Here is a 15971-nt window from a genome sequence, read left to right as displayed (position 1 = left end):
TACAAATGTACGATATTGATATGAAGTATTGACTTTTTGTATGCAAGTATTATATATCTTGTAGGAAAATAGAAAGAATCGTAGAGCAAAATATAAATAATTGATTATTATGAGACTAGCGGAGTAGTCGTGATGTAGTATGCTAAGTACTAGGAGTGAGAATCAGGGATTTCGAGTTTAAATCTCGCAATCAGCTCCGTTAATTTTTCCTAATTCCTTCAATCTTCTATGAGTAATTGTTATTTAATCGGTAAAACTGACGATTTTAGCATCTTCTTAAGCAACGTTAATCTTTTGTAAAACATTAGAGGTTAAAATATTATTTTTTATCAAATATGGTATGTAAAAACATTATAGAATCGGAGATAAATTTTGAGATTTTTTTTCAATCTTTCCGAGATATTATTCAAGAAAATTTGTTCTATAGCATGTGGACTGCAGATCTGATAAGACTTTCATTACAAAAGTTTATGTATCTTTAATCCTCAATTATTAATAAGCATTTTATTGAATTCTTATACTGTGTGCAAAAGTTCTACCTTTAAACAGCGTATATCGAATTAATAGCATTTTCAAGAAAGAGCAGTATAACACTCTAAAAAATTACGTCATTTTTTTAAGTATAGGATTTAATAAGTAAAGAATTGATATAAATTGATACTAATCTAAAATACATATTTTCAAACTTCACAAGAAGTACTTGAAATAAAAGGAATTTTGCAAAATATAAAAATAAACCCTCTTAATCGCTCGCTAGATTTAAATCCAATTGAGCTCATGTAAGAGAGCTGTAGATAAACAATATTTGGCTTTTAAAGAATCTTTATAAAAAATTTTATAAGAGATCTGAGATACGACATCGAAAAAAAACTATATACAAGTTAATCAAAAGATGTCAAGATTGTATCAAAAAGCCAAATTAAAGAAAGGACTTTTTTATAAAAAGAAACTTTGTGTACTCTATTGTAAAGGTAAAAAATTTACATTTAAATGTAAAATTTACATTGTAAATGTAAAAAATTTTGTTCCAATCATAAATTTGAAATAGTGTACGTTCACAAATTATATAAAAAAAATTAATATTTTTGGTAAATTATACTTGCAAAGACTTATTATTTTACATAATAATTTTATTTAGAAATTGCAAGAATACATTATTGCTTTAAATTTTTAAACAATAACGTATGATTCTAATCATTAAGTGATTTTTTTTTACATTGCTAGTTGAAGATTAATCCTTCCTGTAGCAATGAGTGATAGTTGTCAACGTATAATATTATTTTTATTTTGTGTTTTTTATTGAGCAAGTAAATGTAGATTCATTTAATCTGTAATAAGGATTGAAAGTTATAATTGTGATTTAATTTTCAGTGCTACAAGCATGCGAGAAAGGATTTTTTTATCATCCCTTTAAAGACAAAAATCATTTTCGTCCTTATGGCATCAAAATTTAATAAATTTATATATATCAATTTCAATCCTTGATTCGTAAATACATATCATATAATCATAAGAAAATTAATGAATTACGAATATTACGATTTATCTGGACTTAGAGTAATAAGAATAGACGCAACAGGATTTGTTTCAAATGTATAGATGATAATGGGAAATGATTTGACAATTGTACGAGCTCTCATAAAATTTCTTTTCCGTTATCGATATAGCCACGACACAGCCTCTTTAAGCATAAACCCGAAGACGTCGGATGCGCGACGACATCGTTCGGCGCGGCGGTGTTCGCGGGGAAAGGGATGAAAATTTTCACATCGCTAGTTTTACAGTCGTTACAGTATAGATACACTTATGTACAAGTGGCACCGCTACTTACGGGGCTCGGACTATACGTACTTGCTGGACAATTGCTTTGCCAGCTCCGTATACTTGAGAAATTTGGAGTGCGGGCTCTCCTCGAGGGGTGAGGCCGCTGACTGCGACGGGCTGCCGTTCGCCTGTGGAATCGGCGGCGACTTGTTGCGTTGCGACGTTGGCGGCGAGGAGTTGCGACTCGGCCCGCCGGAAGTGCCCTGGGAAACCGCCGCGGCGGCCGCGGCCGCGGCTGCTGCCGCCGATCTACCGATGGTTAATGGATCCGGAATGACGCCGTCCTTGACAAAGTGCATTTTGGACAGATGGTGCCTGTACGCGCCTTTCGAAATGAAGGGTGTATCGCAGAATGCACACTTCATTATTGAATCCGCGGTGACCACGGCGTCATTGCAGGCCCAGCTAAAAGCCAAGATGGCACCTGGGGTTGGTCCGGGACCCGGACCGGTCACCGTGCTACCGCTGCTGGTACCGATGGTGCTAGCCGCGGAACTACCTCCGGATCTTGAGGTACCGCTAGCGCTGGGACCCCGCGTTTCCGTCTTATCGCATAATTTCTGTAACGCCGCGAGAGGATGGCTGCTCGTTTTACGTCCTTGCGAGTCGACGTTGTTACCGCCGCCACCGCCACCGCCGGACAAGCTGTCGAACATGGAGGAGAGCGCTCCGAGACTGCTAGATGCCTTGGTGTCTGGTGTACCTCGCGGTGTAACCGATCGGTCGCTGCTGGTAGGACTGCTCGTGCTGTTCCTGCAGGGACTACGCGCGACCTGTTCCACTTGGCTGGCCGGTCGGGGCGTAGGTGGGTTCATGCGAGGTGACAAAACCTCTCGTCCATCCTCCGGCGTCTCATGGAGGCTGCTTCGTCGGTGATTGTAGGAACTCTGATCCTCCTCGTCCCTGCAGTCGTCTACTATTTCCTTCTTCACGAATACTTCCCTCGTCGATTGCGACTGTTGCTCCTCTTCGTTCGCACCTCGCTCCTCTGTCTCCTCGTCCCTCGGTTCTTTCTTCACCACTACGGTAGACGATTCCTCGTCTCCGGATTCCTCTGTGGTTTGATGATGGCGACTAGGTAACGAAGCGGCTTGTTTTTCGGGAGTAACGCGATGATGATGAGACAGGGAACTCGAGTGTCTTTCGTGACTCGCGTTAGATAGATCCATGCGTCTCTCCGGTGTCATAGTGTCCGTCCTGCCACTTCCTCGCTCTGATATCGAACTGGACTCGCTGCCACTTCGCTCCCTTCTCGCCGCGGCATTGGCGTTGTAATGTTGCTGCTGATGCTGTTGTTGATAAGATCGAAGTAGATTCATCGTTTGCGGATCCACTAAAGGTTTCGTATAATCCACGCTTTCGTCGATACCTAAACGTTTGAGGATACTCGTACCCATCGGCGCGCCAGGTTGAGCGTGATGCAAGCCGGGCGTGCCGTGCCTCACGCGAGAATCGAAACTCTTCTCGATGAGCTTCTCTATTGCGTTCAAAACCGACGGTGAAGTACCTACCGGAGCGGTAGTCTCGTTAGCGTTTGGTGTAGGAGTATCTTTTCCCGGGGTGGTCGTGTCGCTCGCCGAAGATGGAGACCGGTGATGCCTCGAGGATATCGAAGACGTTTCTTCATTGACGCTCTTACGTCCGCTTTCGGATGGCGGTAACGTCGCGGGCAAATGATTGGACATGAGCGCGTTCTTTAGAAAGTTTCGTTGATTCGCGCCTACCGTGCCCGCGCCGATACATTGACGTATGTGCTCGACAAAAAGCGGAGTTTCTATTTTGTCGCCGCATTTTTCGCACGTGATTCTACCGGCGTGCTTACCGAGGCTGTGGTGAGTCAGACCGGCGGCGGCGTCGCCATTTTTGAATTCGTTCTGCGCACGTTCCAGCTCCAGCAACTTCCTCACGGGCAGTGACTTTTTCCGCTTCTCACGCGTCTGTCGCCGACGTCCACCGCTTTCGGTGATCGAGCGCATTATGTGCTCCTTGTAATGCGAATTCTTTACCATGTGGTTACTCAATTCCTTCAGGGAGCTGAACGCTTGATCGCAAACCTTGCAGGTCAGCACGGCGCTGACGTGACTGCTCGTGGCACCAGCACCAGGACCACCATTGTTTCCATGAGGTCCAGATCCTCCGCCCGGCTGTACCCCTGCACCGCCTCCTCCACCGCCGGCACTTCCGCCACCCCCTGCACCGCCGGTAGAATTAGCGCTCTTCTCGTCCGATGATTTCCAGGATATTATCTGTTCCTGAGAGATAATGTTCGTGTAATGTTGCGTTTGCTGCATATGTGACGTCATCTCGGCTAGCGAGCGGAAGCTTTGTCCGCACCACATGCATTTTAGAATCTGCCGCGTTTGTTCAGCTCCCTTGCCCAACCAGACGTCCTGGCCTCGCACGAGCTTCCGCGGCAGTGGCATCGTTTCCTTGATCAGTAGATTCAAATCGGATGGACTCTGTTTGTTGCTAGGTGTGGAATTGTTGCTGCCAGTATTGCCGGTGGATGTCTGCGGTGGATGCGGCTGTTGAGGCGGTGGTATGGTTGGCATCGTTGTTTGTTGCGAGTGAAGTCCTTGCGTTGGCGGTGGCACTGGCATGTTTACGCCGCAGTGCTTCGCCTCCTTCATGTGCGTCGTCATCGCGGCCAAAGTCGGAAAGCTCTGTTTGCACCATACGCATTTCAGAACGTCCTTCGCTTGATCGGCACCTTTGTTCAACCAGTGGGACTGCCAAGCGCTGTGACGACTACTGGACGTCGTCGCCGGTGCGTTCGCACCCGTAGCAGCGCCACTGCCTCCTCCGGAAGACGACCTAAAGAGATCTTCGCCACCCAGCTTGCTCAACTCACTCATTTTTTCAAGTGCTTTCGTAGCTTCGCTAGGTTGGTATGGCTTTTCTAATGCGGCTGGCGGTTTCATCTTCCCATTCCAAAGCTGATGATGATCCACCACTCCGCTGGTGCTCTTCGGCGAAAGCTGCTGCTGACTAGTAGCCGCTGCCGCTACCGCTGCGGCGAAGTAGGGAAAGTGCGAGGCCACTACCGGAGACGTCCAGGGGGACACCACGGGCGGTCGACCGAAACCGGATGACGTGACTCCCGGTCCTGTTTCCTGATGACTCGTGGAACTTGTCGTGGAACTTGTCAGTCTCGATGATTTGCGCGCTGGTGGTGGCGGCGAGTCTTCCGGGCCAGGTCGTTTTCTGCTGGGTACCGAAAGATCCAACGGACCATTATTCGTCTCCGCCGAGGAAGACGGCGTAGGTGGTTTGCTGAGATTTAATATCTGTTCTTCCTCGTCCTCCTCGGTCGAGGACGTTTTTCTCGTGCTAAAGTCCAGCACGGCTGGCAGGGGTGTCGCCGACGGCGAGATCTCGCCGACGCTGGTAGGCGACACCAAGAGGCCGGGGGTGGCGGCTGGTGGCGAACACGAGGAGGAAACCAGTGGCGATACCGAACCACGCGATAAAGGCGAATGGCCGAGGAGGAGGCGCTGATGAGTCTGTTGCAGATACGCCGCCATGACCGCTGCAGAGTGGGGTGGTAGCAGGGAGTGAGTTCCAAGGGGTAGAGGCACGATACTACTTGGACTGACTGGGCTCGCGCTGCTCCTGGTAGCAGGTGGCGGGGGACTTCCGGTCGCCGGACCGGATGATTCCCGAGAATCTCTCGAGGGACAGCGCGGACTCATTGGCTCCCTGAAATTGCAAATGATACCGAGCGCTATAATTTTGGAGTACGGGCGCGCGTACCCCTCTCCTCTTCGAGATCTCTCTCTAGGATTCGAAGTGGTTATGATGGATGAAACGAATCTTATCGGAGCTCGGCGTAAAAATACGAAACGTTCGCAGTCGGACAGTGGTCATTAATCATGATAATCGCGCGATAATTTTCTTGTAACCGATCCGCGAGCACCGCTGCATAACGCAGGTGACGCCGTGACGTTAATATTTCATAAGCCATAGAAATTACTACGCAAACAGCTTTCGCCGTACTGATGGAAACGACGGATACCCGGAATCATCGGTAGAGGTAAACGGAAAAAAAGCTCGCGTGATAAATAGAGCCTAGAGACGTTAGCGTGTTGCAACGATGGTACAACAGCGATGGATAATTCACGCATGAAAACGTCTGTCGTTGCTAGCGCATACACGCGAGATGCGGCGCACGACACATAAACGTACCTTGTAAGTGTAAGCGACGGACATTACAACAGAATATGACAGATTATTATCGACATTGAAAACAAAAACACACTTTGCAATGAGTTATTCATCGGTCTTGGAATACGCGCGTTTACATCGGCTCCTCGCCTCGTGCACGACCGCAACGACGACGACGTGACGCTCGCCAAGTAACGGAGCTCCGACGTAGGTCATAGACAAATTACGATTAATTGTACGCCCCGGCAATGAACGTTAGTCATCCAGCGCTCGCGGCAAAAACCGCGCGCGGATTGGTCAAAGTTGCCGAGTGTGCAGGAGCGATCGATACCTGTCGCAACGTCATCAACGCGCGCGAGGATCGACTGTCGGAAGGGAGCACGTGGCCGGAACGATTAGAGAGCGAGGCGCGCGGTCGTTGTAACGGGTCGTACAAACCTCGACGCGATGCGCGCGACGCGACGCGACGCGACGCGATGCGGTGTGCGGCTCGACGTTCCAGGCCTGTCGACGGCCCGCTCGTAACTGACTGTTCCTGACTGAATGCCGAATGCGTGCCGCGAGATGAAAGGGGACCGCTGCCACGCATGCAGGGGAAGTTTTTGGGGGCTGGCGGGACGGCGCGGGTGTACGGGGGCGCGGGAGCGCCACCGCCGCCCCGGTTAGGCGGCAGCGCCTGCTAGTGGGGCATCGTCGTCGGTGTGGGACGATGTGTAACACGTGCCTATCTCTATTAGCCGTGTGACGTCGCGCGCGGCAGACACCGATATCAACTCCGACACCGGCTTATTTATCCCTATCCGGGGCCTCGCTCGCCCGCCCGCCCGCCCGCCCGCCCGCGCCCGTGCTCGTACTCGTGCTCGTTCCATTACCACTTAACCCTCGCCGCCCGACGCTTACCTCGCGCATACACGTATTTACGAGAGAGGCCCCGTGACGATTTGTTGCTCTTAAACAACGACGTGCCTCGTGTACACACGAGGGGCGCCCGACGCGACGACGGCGAACATCAAAAAGCTCGCGGTGTCGCCTCGGCGCGGCTCGCGATGATTTAGACGCTTTATTACGAGGAGTCTCCGCGCCCGGATAAAGCACCGACTAATGAGTTGCGCGGTAGACAACGTCGAGCGAAATTTAGGTACCGAGCCTCCGACTTTATGCCCGCCATTACGCGTCGCTTCTACGACCGCCGTAGGTGATTTGCGTCGAAGCGTCACTCGCGCGGCTATCCGCGGCTGATTTGCACGAGCCGCGCCGCACCACCGCGTCGCCTCGCACGGCTAACGTTTAACGTCGAGTATCCTTTTCTTCGCGAACGTAACGTTCGCGTGTCGGAGCGTAGAGACACGCATATGTAGGCACAAGTGTACAACGACTGACAAATGTAATAAGGTAAACCGAAGAAAGTTGATATGGATATAAACTGCTACTGAGAAAGTACGAATAAAAGTTGTACTCGTCTGACAACACGTTTAAGCTTGCACGAATGTTTGTGGTCATTACTGCATATCGATAAATTTTTTTACTTTCTTGGCATAATCAAGTTTCAGGTTTCAATAATTATCTCTACCAACATTTGCCGGCTTGTCTAATAAAGAAGTGCGCTGTTTCTTCTCTGTCGCGCATTTTTTGCGATCGTTTTTTTTCGGTAATCGCTAAGATAGAGAGCAGTTACATAAATAGAGTATTGATAATACAAGAAAATGAGACAAATGCAAGATTTACCTATCCGGAGGTCCCGTGTCTCGCAAGATAGTCGGGTTTAACCTCGAGGTGGCGGAAGGCGGGGGTGTAGGTGGCGATGCTTCCTCATCGTCCTCTTCGTCCGTTCCCTCGGCATCGTCGTCTTCCTTCGCAGCGGGCGCGCAACCCCTCTCGCTGGGGCTAATAGGGCCATCCTCGTCGACGCAATCGCCCTCCTCGCCTTGGAGGTCCGTACCGGGCGCAGAGCCTTCGACGCCGTCCTCCCCTGGAACAAATCAATGAAACGGTGATTTAGTGGATTAAATCAATCGTAAAAAGAACGGACTACTCCATTAACATGCCACATTTAATAAAATAACGGCGTGCTGCTACATTTCTATTAAATACTTGTACGACGAATATTTCATGCCTTTTGCCACTTGTATAACGGAATAGAAGTAGTTATGTCGCATTGACAATTTAGATATCTCATTGACCTATCGGCGAATTTTCTATTACATTTGTAGATAAGATGTTGGATGTGAAAAATATACACGAGTGTGTCGTTACGAAGAGGAAAATACTCCCTGTCAGTATAATCTTGCGTGACAAGCAAGCAAACTTGTATTGCAGGATGTACTTATGTATTGCCAAGTAATTTAGAAATAAAAAAAATGTCGGACACGAATACATATCAATTGACGATCGTGTATCGTCTTTTCTGCGCGGAGATCGTTGATGTAGGACGCGAATCAAATCCTTCTGTCACCGGCCGTATCTTGATAGAAGAGCAGAGAAGAACGTACGACCTAGGAGTGGAGATACTGAGAAATGACGAAGCTAAGTACCTAGGAGTGATATAAAGGTTTAGATGGCGAGTAACACAATGGCACTATCGGTTCATTTATCAGCCTTTCGCGACGACAGCGACGACGACGACGACGACGACGACGACGACGACGACGATGGCGACGACGACAACGACGAATACGACGCCCAAGAGGGAGAGGAAGAAAGAGAAAATGCGAGCTATGTCGGATACGTCGACGTCGACGACGACAAGGTATTGTGTGGGGGACAAGGAGTTCCATCATCTGCATTATGAATTTTAATCAAATCGTTTCCATTTGAACCCTTGGTAATGAACGGTGGAACTGTCGCTTGGTGACTGTGCAAAGAACATGACTTGATCTAAGATGGACAAATATTTACGGAGGGGGGGGGGGGCAAATTACGTCGCGTAAATTTTATTCGAAAATTCCATCGTATCGTATCTGATAAACTTGAACAGCGTGTTACGATTCAGATTAACTATATAGAACGTTACTTCATTAAATTACTGTCTGACAAGTAACGAAGCTACATTTGACAGACTCGGACGTGATACTCGGGCTCTAGCGTGGAACCCCTTTGGTCGCCATCTTGCTCTCAACACGGTCTTTCTGAAGAAGGGAGTGCCGTGTCCTCGGTCGCGAGCAATCGCCAAGCCAAGCGCGAGAGCAGGGCGAGAGCGGAAGGTGGTCAGTACACCTCCCCTCATAGAGGGTGGGGACAACCAGGAGCACCGTCCTACTTTGCCGTGAGTGACCAACCAAACGATCGTTTGTTCGCGGACAGGCCACGGAAGAGGGAGAGAAAGGAGATCGCACATTGATCCGCGGGTGCATCAGCAACTAATTACGCAGATTTATGTCCCCATTGTCCATTGTCTCTCTACCGGGAGCGATTCTCCCGGTGCCCCGGCGCGGACCATTCGATGGAAGTGACTGGCCGGCCGATCCGGTTGGGACCAGCCGTAGGACGGCGAGAAGGTGCACGACTACGGAGAGAACGACGGGGCGACGAGAGGAGATAAAAGGAGGACCTCTCGGAGGATCGCTTGGATCCAGGCGTGTATCGAAGAGGGGAATGCAAGAAGTCGAAGAATCGAGCGGGCGGACCACCGGCAGGCAGCCCCGCCCGCTAAGAGCGTGGTCCATCTTCTACCCTCCCGGGCTCCCCTTCGGCCGCTTCATCGCGAATCCGTGGAATCTAGCATTTGCCGCTACTTCTATCTGCCCCTACACACTCTTCTTCGAGATAGTTGAATTCGAACAGATATTATTTCGAAATTTCAATCGTGACCGTCAGCACCGCGCCACCTTCGTCTCCAGCTAGAGACTTCAACGAGCGTTATTTGGTTCCCGGAAGTAACAGGTGACATCTTAATACGGTCTTTACACGCATGCGACGATTACACTAGAAGAAACATTGTTCATAATCGCCCTTTAAAAAAGCAAAACTCTTTACTTATTGCACAATTGATTATTCAGCGTGACTAGTGTTTGATTGTTTTTTTTTTTTTTGAAAGAAATAAAACGTATTCGGACGATATTGTTTATTATATTTCCAAGTCACTTCGAAGGGACTTGGATAATGTAGAATATCCAGTCGTAATGACAAGGGTCACCGCGGGTTCTGCGACTCGAAAGTATTCCACCGACGATCAGGATCGATTGGATGTCGACGTCGGGTTTAGTAGGATGCAAATGCTCGCACGAGCGCAGTTCGTGCGGAGCTATTGGCAGGCTGCTAACAAGGACCGCACTGGGTTGCATATCCCGGACGTAGCCCGCCAGTAAGATACGCCTCGGGAACGAGGAGCGTGGCGTACCGAGCTTAAAAGCGGCCGAGTCTTGACACTCGGCGAGATGCTACCAGCCGATATCCGGCTCCTCCTGTCCTTGACTCACCCGAATCGCTGCACGTTAGAAAAGAAGCGCAGTGTATTAGCGGCCTGTACTATGCGGAGAGCGGGTCGCGCTATCTACGATGGCGATGGTTCTGCACCAATAGCCCGCCTACGACTCTTGGTCCAGAACAATAATTAGTCTTATCGGCGAAGCATCCGCTTTCAAGCCCGTTACGATCGCTACTTGATTTTTCTCTCTAACTCTCTCTTTTATAAATGTATGTCGCTGCGCATTCCCTGTCTCTCCCTCTCGCTCCTTAGTCGTGCCTCTCCTGCCTTCACGACAAACCTGTGCACGAGTTACGGATATAGATAGCAGACACCTGTATATATTCGTGTACACATGCTGGTGATGTAGGGCTCACTAGTATTGGTTAACAACCCTGTGCTAGCCTGCACTAGTTGTAAGGACGATCTAGTCGTAAGTTGAACAACTGAGCTAGTCACGCTCGCTATTTGCGTGGCCGATCGGCACTTGCTAATTGCTGATAAATTCCGAACTTTTATATGTAAAGCTTTGAAAGTATATTATGAAGAAAAAAGTCGTCCTTAGTTAATTGCGTTAATGTTGCGATTTAATAAAAAAATATTAATTATTTTTGGGTACACGTAAATAAATTTCAGTAGATTATAAAAAGAAGTGAAATGTATTAAAAATTTTACAAGAATTTAAATTTTCTTAAGGACGATGAGATAAAATAATACTTGCAATATTATTTGTATATTTTCTTTCTATTTAAAAAATCTTAATCTTTATATGTATAGCAATTAGTATCAAATACATAGAAATAGATTAACAAAGAAACCTTCTTTTCACAACCCAGATTTAATTTATTCAGTGATATTTATTCCTTTGATAATCTTTTGTAATATAACGTAATATAATATGTCTTAAAATTAAGAATAAAACTGATTATTTTCCGTCAATTTTTGAACGTATTCTTTTGAGACCATTCTTCTGGAAAACGATTTGTCACTCTTAGACGTACGAAGGCGGAACGAGTCGCCGAGATGAAATGCGGTAAGCCTTACAAATGGCAGAACGAAAAATAAGGTGTTAAGACAAGGATCCTTTAGTGCATGTTCATAAATTGCGGCCGTGAGTAAGGCGTAAATTTTAGCGTTCATAGGTATCCGCACTAGTGTCAGCTTGTGTACTTTAGTGATTTACGCGCAATCAACGCGCTAAATCAGTTAGGTTTGCTTGTAATTAGCATCTACGCCGAACGTTCATCCAGTAAGAAAATTTACAACGCAAGATGTCTGTTTAATTATTTGTAAGAAATCTGATATGAGGAGCGGCAGCTTTAAAAGTGACGTAAGACAGCCGAGAATTATTTCGGTAAATATGGTATACAAACACAATTCGGTGCGATTAAAGTCGTAATTAAAACAATATTAATACAAGATTAAAACATTACAATATATCGTATCGCATCCTTGCTTTAAAAGTAACACAGCTCCAAAAACTTGATTTATTTCATTATTATCATTATTATATTATGAATGCGTTAGATAGGCATTTGCTTATTAATCATCAAAATTAAAAAACCAAAGTACATAAAAAAAGAAAAGAAAAAGAAACTTCTCAATATACTAGTCCTCTGTGTGTTAATATCAAAATCGTCATAACCGAAAATGAGTGATATTTTAAGAGTTACGAAACAAAAATATTAAAAATCACATTTAATCATGTTTTTAAAAATATATTTTTTGCCGAAATTACTTGATTAGTTAACAATTTTTTATCAAATTATCAAAAATGGATTTTCCTCTTTTCTTGGAAATTTATCAATTTTTTAGTTGTATCATATTTGAAGCAAAGATACAATATCTTAAAATGTTATTAAAAGCACTTCTCTCAATTATCGAAAATAATTCTACACAATTATCCCGTAGAACATTAAATCTTAGAAAAAACCTTTTTAAAAAAAGAAAAAATGTATATCAAACACATAAAAAATATTAATAATTTTAGGCATTATTGAATAAAATATTACAGGTCAAAACAAAAAATTCTGATGTAAATATAAATGTATTTAAATATTATCAAGCTTACATAATATTTCTATTATGTAAAATTATATATTATTGATATTATTACAGATAATATTTAAAATCAAATATTATTAATTATTATTAAGGTATAAAAAAATAAATAGGTTTATACCAAAATGCAACTCTGACACGTTACATTTTAATGTTTCATTTTAAGTTCGTTTTATACGACTTACAATTGTGTATTGTATTTGTAAATATAATCACACAAATCATAAAAATAAAAAAAGGTCCGTTAACTAAACATACGTAGTATCTTAAAAAGTGTTACTTTTTTAGATTTAAGTGTGTCTCAGTAATACTTTGCTAATAAGATTGACTTCAGATCTATTTTTGAGCTAATTTTATATTTAAATATACGTAAACATTTAAATATTCTTTCTTTTTTAAAAGAATTTTTTAGAACTCACTGTTTTTTAATACTACGTTTGTGCAATGTTAATTATATTTTCCTCATGATAAAAATTTAAATTGCACTAACTATATATACGTAATTTATGCGTTTTATATTAATAGATATCCGACACTATAATTTCATCTTGATTTCGATTAATCACTACTGATATTATGTGTGACATTGTAGTCAACTTCATCTGTTAAATGTTCCGTCAATCAATTTACGCATGAAAGCCCTTTAATTGGGGGACAAATGCGTGTATGCGTGACTGAAGAATCTGAAATCGTTGAAGTGACATTTTCACGAACTCGATCTCGAATTCTCGAAGTCTCGGTATTGTCTGCACCAATTTTCGAACTGGTCACAATCGAAAGTACGTATCGACATTGTATAAGAAAAATGTCGTTAGATTTTTGATTATGGTTTTATATTCCAAAATACTTTAACTGAAAGTTTGTTTGACGTAAGAATTCCGGATAAGCTTGGTAGTGCCACGACAGTGACATAATTACATCAAGCAGCCCGTCAATCTTTTTCTAATGTACTTGACGTTGCGCCTTCCACCGCGTCGCTCGACTATACCAATCGCTCCTGAAATCTGGACAAAGTGTGATACGTGACACACAGAAAAACATCTTCCTTCAGAAATTACTTTGTACATATCGATTCAATGTACTAGGCATTCATAATCAACAGTGTAGGAGCTACTACGTACATAAACCATCTACTGGCCTTTATTCTGTTTCTCATTGTCAGACAGGCCGTCGGTGGATACCGGTAATTACATAACCACCGTGTTAGAATGTAGAGCTGCGTACACATCAGAAAAGATGTTCGAGAGCCGCCCGGCTTCACGGTGCACGAAGTTAATTTCTCGTCTCTTCCACGTCGGGACGGCCGAGCGAAGTTGCCGGGACGCCTTCCGAGACGGATCTTTGATAAGTAGTACTACTCGCGCACGGTTATCTCGGCGAATATCCCGGGGAGGCGCGGATCTTTCTGTCTATCTCTCTCACTCACTCTCTCGGCAGCAATGACGCCACGCCAGGGCAAGTAACCGGGTCGAACTTTAGCAACGTCCTGGCAATAAAACAGTACATAATAACAAGCCGGCGGCTGCGGCGGCAGGGAAGGAACAAAAGGAGAACCCGGAGGAGGACAGGAGAGGAGATGAATTTCTGATGCGAGAACCGTCGGAAGGCTGGCGGGGAGAGTGACAGGAGGCAGACGAAGAGACGAACGGATGGACAGGCAGACAGACGGACGAACGGACGGGCGGACAGAAGGACGAAGAGGGACGGTGAGAAGAGGGAGGCCTCGCATTGTGATTCTCTCGCGGTCTGCCAGAGAGTGACTGACGGGTGAATCCGTTTTCTCCTTCCTCCGCGCCTCTTCCTCTCTCTCCCTCGCGCGTGCCTTCTGTCCTTCTTTCCGTGTCTCTTTCGCTTTCCTCTTCCCCCCGCGTACACCCCGCGATTCCTCCTTCTCTCGGAGCAACCGGCTTTGAAAGCCTCATACTCAATCCGTATTCGAGAGATACAAGACGTTGATTTACGACTTCCTCAAGTGATGATCCAGATTTTTCAGATCGATCAGGAGGGTCGCGCTTCAAACCCAGAAGAATATCACTCTTGTTTCAAGAGTTTGAGGACAAAGACGATTATAAGATATTCTTAGAATAACATATACTTGTAAATGTTGTGCAAATTAAACGAATAACAGTTGCCGCGATACAAATAGAGCTATATGAGTCGCTTGGTATCATTAGAGTAATATATATGCATGAAATAGTCCAAAGCTGTTACTATATTTGAGTCTTAATTTATTAACTCAATACACCTAAATTTACCGCCAAAAGTGAGACGAAATTATTCGTTATTCGAATGTAAATTTATTCGAACGACAAAGATTATTATTATAATTTAAAAGGGAAGAATTTACATCTTTGACGAAAATTAAACCATCGATATTTACTCGTTCTCGATATCACTTCAAGAAGATGCATTAAGAAACATCCGAGGAATTAGATCAATGCACTTGGTATCGGGGACTACAAACAGACTTCTTTAACATTCGATCTCTTCAGACTCGTCCTACTATCTTTCCTTTTTTTTTTTCATTTTAGCCCTCGATCTTAAGTCCCTTGAATGTCAGGTGGTCAGATTCGTGACTCACTTAGGTGTTCTTTAGGACGACGTGAACAGAACAAGACGACAGGCTCCAACCGAAGACGGAGTACCTTCCTACCGTTGTCTACCTGACTGATTGACTGATGAGGCGACTGTTATCCTAAGTCAACACTCACTCCATCAGTCTGTCGAATTTCCCCTTCCACTTTACGAACCATTGCTGCGTTCCTCCGTTGCTATTCGCGTCATCGTAAACGACGTTCCCCGGCCAGGTCCTACATCTGTACGTATAATTCCCGACTTGGCCTATCGAAAGAAATTACTGACGACATTGATGGCTCGCGTCCATTAGACGTGCAAGTAGAAAAGTGCAATTAGGATTAAGAATTGGACACTGAAAAAGTTATTTTGACAAATGCTAATTCTCCTGATTATGATGAAATTTATACGCAGATCCCTACACAAATTTTAGTTTAGGCTGCTCCTTCGAAAATGTATGATCATTTTTTAATCAGGTGAAACTTTGAATCAATCTATCGCATTAAACTTGTATAGGAATGCTTGCGTAGAGATCATCGGTTAATCGTTTAAAAAGCGATCGACAGATGCAATGTCACGCTATGGGGTCCATTGGAAGCGGAATCCGCATACAGTGTGCTCTCCTTCAATTTTCCACGGATATTCCGAAGTCGCGGCACTTGGACACGCCTCGTTCAATCTCGCGCGATCGACAAGGGCTGTGAAAACCCCGAATCCGCGTCGCCCGATTGCTTTTCTCTGCTGCCGTCGCCTTCTCTACGTGTACTCGAAATCTTTCCCTGTTCTACTCTCTCTCTTTTACGCGTCCGCCTTCCAGCTACCCTTTCAAGTTGCCCCCGCCTTGAAATACCGAGCTCGGAGATCTTGGATTTCCGGGGCCGGTGTTTCTGCTGCGAAATTGTCGTGCCGCCTCGTAACAAAATCGCGCGAGCTGCCGCGAATATTA

General features: G+C 45.1%; 1 protein-coding gene across 4 annotated transcripts in view; it reads right to left on the bottom strand.

Annotated features, from left to right (window-relative positions):
- Positions 1 to 231: 231 nt before the first annotated feature.
- The window catches only part of LOC105196973 (protein tiptop), a 180457-nt gene continuing 164717 nt past the window's right edge, over positions 232 to 15971 (bottom strand). For all 4 annotated transcript variants that reach the window (XM_026130769.2, XM_011163147.3, XM_011163145.3 and 1 more), the window contains 2 exons: positions 7714 to 7957; positions 232 to 5523 (listed from right to left, as the gene is read on the bottom strand). In XM_026130769.2, coding sequence (XP_025986554.1) covers positions 1842 to 5523; positions 7714 to 7957 — 3926 coding nt within the window. In that variant the 3' untranslated portion in view covers positions 232 to 1841. The remainder of the gene's footprint in view (positions 5524 to 7713; positions 7958 to 15971) is intronic.

The sequence above is a fragment of the Solenopsis invicta genome, chromosome 11 (genome assembly GCF_016802725.1).
Source record: "Solenopsis invicta isolate M01_SB chromosome 11, UNIL_Sinv_3.0, whole genome shotgun sequence".
Classification (NCBI taxonomy): domain Eukaryota; kingdom Metazoa; phylum Arthropoda; class Insecta; order Hymenoptera; family Formicidae; genus Solenopsis; species Solenopsis invicta.
The sequence above is the reverse complement of the archived record's forward strand: the minus strand, read 5'-3'. Positions and strand labels throughout refer to the sequence as shown.